A 7,421-nucleotide genomic window follows, 5' to 3' on the forward strand; every position below is an offset into this window, starting at 1 on the left:
TACACCACTGTGGATAGGACAGGAGTTCGCAAACTTATTTTGCTTGAGAACCAAAACGAAAAGAAAAAAAGCGTCTTCTCTTTGGGACCCAAAGGTACAAAAATACATTTTGAGCTAATCACTTAAACCATCTATTCTTAGTTAAGCAGACCTGAGTTGCAACTGTACTTGGAATGCTTTTTTTCCCTCCACTCAAAATCTCCTTGTCAAAAAGCAGTTTTTGGCAAACATTTTCCCCCGCCTGAATAGGGGAATGTTAAGCCCTATGTCAAACATGTTGATCTACAAGCTCAGAACACATTTCAATGTGACTTGTTGTGAAAACATTTTAGGAATTGGCATATATTTTAGGGATATTTACCCGTGACCCATAAAAATGGGTCTTTGACCAGAAATTGGGTCCAAACTGATTGTTTTGGAAAGATGGATGGATGGATAGATATGGGACATAATGTATTATTCACAAGTCCCTTCACTCACCACATTTTTAAGATAGACCACAAACGTGGAGGTACTGGGCATACTGAAGAAGATCCATGCAGCCATGATGTTCAGTGCCAGCCCCAACAGAAACAGGACACTGTATAGACAGGGGAAGACCACCGCTGTCACGCTGGCATCTAGAACGCACTTCACCGAGTTATTGGATGTTGTGGTATTCATCTTCACAGCCCTGTTGGACCTTGAAAGAAAGAAGAAATAGAGAGGAATTAAACAACTCCCACAAATGTGTCTTCTTTTTTTTTCAAAACGAACATTTGCTACTAAGTTGGTCAGAGAGGCTTAGACAAAATCCTCCAGATGTTGTCCAATACCCATACAAATCTTTGGAGTCATGTAATGAAAATGTATCTTTTTCTTTTTTCTCCCCCACACCCAATTGGCTAGACTTGTTATTAAAGGTAGGGTGAGTGATTTTTTGGGGTATTTATTTGTTTTGTTAAAAAGGTTAAAGTACTTTATTCTGATAGTAATCATTACAGAGCGTTTGTTCGGTCACAGGGGTCTCTCCAGCTCTTTAGTAAACAGAATATAGTTACATTTAAGCCAATCAGGACAGAGCACTGGAAATGCATTTTCTGTTTAATAAAGAGCTGGAGAGACATGGGAGACTCCTTTTACTGAACAAACACTCTAAAGCAATGAGTACTATCAGAATATAGAGCTATTTAACACTTATTTTAACCAAAGTAACTTACCCTACCTTTAAGTTTGTGGAAGGGGCCTATTTTACAAAAAAATGCCAAAGAATAATGAATGACACCACATTTGAATCACGTGTTGAGAGGCCTCTAAACGCAGAACCAAACGTGATTTCACTTATATCCATCGGGGGTGCCACAAATGTGACAAATGTCACAGTTTTAGAGCGGTTTATTTCATACAACTACAGAAAATGCCATATATCATGAATGCCATCCATCAACCTCAACTTGCAGTCGCATATTGAGGGGCGTCTATAGAGTGCACCGACAAAAGTGCTTCTGTCCAAAGGGGTAAAAGTTGACAACCTGCAGCTTCCTGGGGTCCTGCTGGCTGCAACCCACGGCTTACACAGTCCTGGGTAGGCCACTTAGCCTGGTGGAGATGTGCACACCACGGAGCACCTCTTTCAGGTTTACAGTGTGACAGAGACATCACTTTGTAAATACATGATGGAAGGATGGTGGTGCGTGTGCGTGTGCGTGTGCGCGTGCGTGCGTTTCAATGTAATGCACATTTATAAAGCACTTTGGATAAAGGTGCTATATAAATGCACCATTTACCATTTAATAGGGATATGTTCATGTGCTTAAAGGGATATTTCACTTTAAAGACAGTTTTTAAGTTGCTTGATTCAGTATGATATTTGATATTCATTTTATCAGACACGCCGCCTTCCTATTCCTTCCTAACTCCATTTTTAACATGTTAGATTAATCAAAGATACCCGACCTTGGTTCTGATGACTCATACTGCCCTCCCAATACGTGAGGGGGCCGTGTTTTTTCGATTACTTTTTTCTTTTACTGTATTTAAATTGTTTCATTTTCCTAAACAAATATTAAAAATAAATGAAAAAAGTAATTGAAAAAACACGGTCTTCTCACGTATTAGAAGGATAATATCAGTCCCCAGAACCAAGGACGGGTGTTTCTGATGAATCTAACATGGTTAGAATGGAGTTTGAAGTTACAAATTGAGCTATCAAATGTCTAAATACTGAATCAAGCAACTTAAAAACTGTCCAGGCCAGGTGCTCCCAAAAGCCTGCGTAGATGATAAAATGATAACATTTTAAGGTGAAATATCCCTTTAACAGCTGCAAATAACATTGAGTGCAGAAGCAGGTGATGGTGACCAAGACATACAGTCAATGTATATATCGTCTTGGCCGTTTAGACTCATGCTAAATAGGACAGCTTTATACACCATGTGGTGCTAAACATCAAACAGGACGAACACATTACCAACAAGCATCTGTACGGGGCGCTACCAAGTGAGTAATTAAATAAGGAAGCAAGGAAGCAAGTATTTATTTTTTGTAGATAATGGTCTGATAATGATGCAATTTAGTCTAGGACCTGGCTAAGATATGTATGCACTTAATTTAGGAGAGATTATCTCAACTGTTCTTGGCTAATATGACCCCAAGGAACAATTTAGGAACTATGAGAAATTCTCTATCCGGGGCGAAATACTCGGAAATGACCACGCCCCTTTTAAAATGACCGCTACGTCAAACATAGCTCGATCTTCTAAACCGTTGGAGCTACAGATTTTCAGAGGTGCTCAAAATGTTCACAATACTCATGTTTAGTGAAAAAAACAAATGTGTAAAATATCAAATTTTATATTTTATTACAGAACAGCTAAAAAAAACTGTCTAAAAGCGGTCAACTTATTACAGTCCAGGGCCATAAGAATATTTTTGCGTGAATCAATCTAAAAGCACCAAATGTGTCCCAGATATAACCCAGGGCATGCTCCGATGATGTAGCAAGGGTGCCCGAGCCAGCAACCTTCGGGATCATCATAGTGGCCAAATCCAATATGGCCGCCACCTGAAAAAGGTTTTGGCTATGTTTGAACCAGATGAGCTACAAATGCAAACTTGGTGTCTAAATCATGTTTTTTGACCATTAGAAACATGTTGGAATGCTTATCTTAATGATTTAATCTATCTAGAGGACTCTAATGTGCATATCACATATATGGCCAGTTGGCCACTATGTTATGAAACAACCAATTGTACTGTACATAATTGTCTTGGTGTTACAACAGCAACAGAACTGATACATACATTCAGCATGTCAAAAGGCATTACATCCCAGATTTCAGTATGTTGGGCTGGTATTGGGACTCCATGACTAAAACTTGGGAACCTTACTGGACCCATCTTGTAGATGCCAGTAAAGCTTGCGCCATTCTCCTCCACCGTGGCTTCAAAAGTCATGTAGTGGACATAAAGCAAATTATGCGAAGCCGTTGGATATCCTCGATTTAGAAGTTGTATGATTAGAACAAAAACAATCTGTGATTGTAATTTAAACATAATATTGTTAAAATTCTATACACCTTTGACTAGTATGATGATATTCAATTTATACTGAGCATTGCTCTGCATATACTGTACTGGCTGTTGCTGTATAATTTGGGTTCAACTCATATTCTATTGTTTCAACATCTGTACACAGGTTGTTTATTTTCTTCAGCTTGATCTTAACTCATTCCAACAACTCTACACTCAAATCTGGATGAAACTTTATGTTACATAACATTTTTGATATAGGCCATATTTGTAATGACTAATAAGCAAATCAGAGTGCTCTAGATGGCTTCAATCAATAATATGAGCATTCTAATGTGTTTTTAATGTTCAAAAGGTATAAAATAGACACCAAGTTTGCAAAAATGAAGAAGATTAAGGGAAGTAAAACTAATTGTCAGATAGTCGCCATCTTTGAAATATGCAAAATAGAGGTCCAGCCACACCCAGTCATAAAGATAAGCATTCCAACATGTTTCTAATTGTCAAAAAACATGATTTAGGCACCAAGTTTGCATTCATAGCTCATCTGGTTCAAAAGTTATAGACAAAACCTTTTTCAGGTGGCGGCCATATTGGATTTGGCCACTATGATAACCTGTAGGGTTGCTGGCTCGGGGACGGGTTTCAAACATGAGTATTCTGAACATTTTGAGCACCTCAGGAAATCTGTAGCTCCAACGGTTTAGAAGATAGCGCCATGTTGGAAGTGTGGTCATTTTTAAAAGGGCGTGGTCATTTTCGGGTATTTCGCCCCGGATAGAGAATTTCTCATAGTTCCTAAGTTGTTCCCTGGGGTTATATTAGCCTAAAACAGTTGAGATATTCTCTCCTAAATTAAGTGCATACATATCTTAGCCAGGTCCTCTACTAATTATGCATGTTCACATCATACTTTACATTACTTAAAGGTGTACCATGTAACTTTCCTCTTTTACCCCGTATTTGAACCCGGTTTCCAGCACAAGTGCTGAATTGTTTTACCATTGAGCTAATAGAGCCTGCCTGCTTGCTCAGGGGATAAATTGAATCTTGACCATCAGGTCAAATGTCAGATCCTGTGTCTAGGTGAGACATGACCTTTGACATGAAAAAACAAATCTCAATAGAAGAGCAGGAAGACAAAATACAACCACACCAAGTGTATAAATTATATTTTATTAACATAATCTACCATACAGATTATACAAAAGTACAATTTATTCTATTTTTTTACTAAATAGCAGTCTTCCTGAGGGCCCAAATTGTTGTATCCGAGCAGGTCACTTAAATACGCAGGTGCTTGACCATGGAGGGCTCTGTATGTTCATGAGAAATCAAAGTGTATCGGAGAAGATAGCAGTCAGGAGAATGACACTATAGCCGGTCACTGCCATCGAGACTGGGAACTCCCTGCCAGCCAAGCTTGTACTGTGGGAACCAACACACAGGGATCTGTCAAGAGGACGACCCACACCTACCTACTGTATGTGGATGTGCTAAAGAAAGATGTCGGTGCGGAAAGAACAAATACGCTGGGCAGATGTATGGAGATTCGGGACGACTGGAGACGCCAACGGAGGGCTCGTCCAGAGCAGTGGTTCTCAACCTTTTAAGGCCGCGACCACCCAAAATAATCATATTTCAACTGAGGACCCCCCGCCCCACCCTGACAAGGAATTGGAATTGTGGGCATTACTGTACATTTAGTTTGCCTCTGTTCCAGATAAATATTGTGATAATCAGGGAAGCCCATTGAGAGCAAGCTCTCTTTTTCAAGGACGCCCTGATAACAGCATATAAAACGAAAAACAATAACAAACATTTGAATCTTATCACAATCGTCACAGATGCAAATAAATATAATGTTACATGAAACAGGTGCAGTTACTATGTAATGTGTCCTCAAGAAGTACCCTAAAAGTCTCTATTGAGACCAATCGCTCCAGTTTCTTCAAGCTCCGAATAAAGAATAAAGAACATTATTTAACAATTTGGCCAATGTTTGACCGATTTTTATAGTACAGTTTGTTGATAACTTTTTTCCATTTAATTTATTTTCCTTTTTTTCCTTGTTTTCTTGTTTTTCTTTAGGTATTAAAAATGTGTTAAAGGAGTAGTTCACCCAAACAATTACTTATGTAACCCCATGACACCCCACACACCCCATTCCTGAGACAATAATTTGATGACCACCGGTCTCTCCGGTAGGAGACTCAAAGTCTACATCAGCATCTTTCCGCCTGTAATCCAATTATTGGCTCAGGAATGCGACAAAAACAAAAATAAATCCATGAATTCAATACTTCATGGGGTTCATGTAATTGACAGAAAATAATATTTTTTTTGGGCGAACTACCACTTTCAATTGCCACTTTACTGTCACTGAGGGACCCCCCAAAATCATGTGGGACCCACAGGTTGAGAACCACTGGGTTAGAGAGACGAGACTGTGTACGTACAAAGCATAATGTTGCATGTCTTATCTGGAAAATCAACAATTTAGCCTTACCTTTCAAAGCGTCCTTAACCCTCCTTGCTTAAGAGAGCTCTCAAACCCCCCGAAAAAGTTGTGGTTGTGGTGGATGAGAATGAAATGTGTCATGTATATTACTCATGAACATCACACAAAGGCGGACATCCTCTCCCTTAACTCAAATAAAGTGTGTGCCATGTGATAAAGGCTGCGGGATGCACTTCTTATTTAAGTGTGTGTGTGTGTGTGTGTGTGTGTGTGTGTGTGTGTGTGTGTGTGTGTGCGTGCGTGCGTGCGTGCGTGCGTGCGTGCGTGCGTGTGTGTGTGTGTGCATATGCGTGTGTGTGCATATGCGTGTGTGTGTGTGTGTGTGTGTGTGTGTGTGTGTGTGTGTGTGCGTGCGTGTGTGCGTGCGTGCGTACGTGCGTGCGTGCGTGCGTGCGTGCGTGCGTGTGTGCGTGCGTGCGTGCGTGTGTGTGCGTGCCTGCAGGGTTGCCTAAACACAGAGTCAAGCCACAGAGTAAGAGCAGCACTTCCTCTCAAAGTGAATGGGTCTTACTTGGCGCTCAGACAACACAACATCCTGTGTCAATAGTGCAGTAGTTCTCAAAGTGTCCTTGAGGATTGGGACCAATTTGTATGGGTCTCAAGTAAATATCCACTTTTTTATTTCCTACATAAAAAAAACATTATTATTATTATTTCAAAAGACCTGAAGCCCCTCACTTGCCGTTCTATGCGGGCGGTGCTTGGAAGCCCTGCACGGCCGGGGCTTGTAAGGAAAACAGCTCCCCATCCCTCGTTCAGCTACAGATACACTGGATCACTATAGAAACAAATAACCAGTGGTGTAAAGTAACAAAATACATTTACTCAAGTACTGTACTGTATTTTTACTTTACTGGAGTATTTATAATTTTGTATACTTTTACTTCTACTCCACTACATCTCAGAGGCAAATATTGTACTTTTACTCCACTAGAATTATTTGAAATCTTTAGTTACTAGTTACTTTGCAGATATAAATTATTATATTATAAAACATTAACCACTTTAGCCTTATTTTATACCTAGGCAATATTCAAACATTTTAGTACTTTTACTTTTGGTACTTTAAGTATATTTTGATGCCAATACTTTTGTACTTTTACTCAAGTAACATTTTGAACCTTTTACCTTGGCCTTTTACTTGTAACGGAGTATTTCTATATTGTGGTATTGCTACTTTTACTTAAGTAAAATATCTCAGTACTCCTTCCACCAATGCAAATAACACACCTGATCTAAGGTGTTTTATCAAACCAGCCAATCAGGATCAAGGATTGGGACTATGTGTTTTAGAAATAGTTTTGATCGACTACATTTGCAACCCTTTTTCCACAAGTGGAACACTGAAGTCTATATGACCTGGTCTACTCTTGGACACAATGCTATGCT

The 7,421-nt window shown here is 39.5% G+C and overlaps 1 protein-coding gene across 2 annotated transcripts in view; it reads right to left on the bottom strand.

The window, feature by feature from the left end:
* The window catches only part of LOC311042476 (P2Y purinoceptor 13-like), a 13,139-nt gene extending 6,996 nt beyond the window's left edge, over nucleotides 1-6,143 (bottom strand). Inside the window, exons 1-2 of one of the 2 annotated variants that reach the window (XM_084053231.1) lie at nucleotides 6,021-6,143; nucleotides 481-682 (exon numbers count right to left, since the gene is read on the bottom strand). In XM_084053231.1, coding sequence (XP_083909357.1) covers nucleotides 481-663 — 183 coding nt within the window. In that variant the 5' untranslated portion in view covers nucleotides 664-682; nucleotides 6,021-6,143. The remainder of the gene's footprint in view (nucleotides 1-480; nucleotides 683-6,020) is intronic. The other variant, XM_084053232.1, reaches the window with a different exon arrangement.
* Nucleotides 6,144-7,421: the final 1,278 nt, after the last annotated feature.

This window comes from Gymnoscopelus microlampas, assembly GCF_963454915.1.
Source record: "Gymnoscopelus microlampas genome assembly, chromosome: 3".
In the NCBI taxonomy this organism is placed as follows: domain Eukaryota; kingdom Metazoa; phylum Chordata; class Actinopteri; order Myctophiformes; family Myctophidae; genus Gymnoscopelus; species Gymnoscopelus microlampas.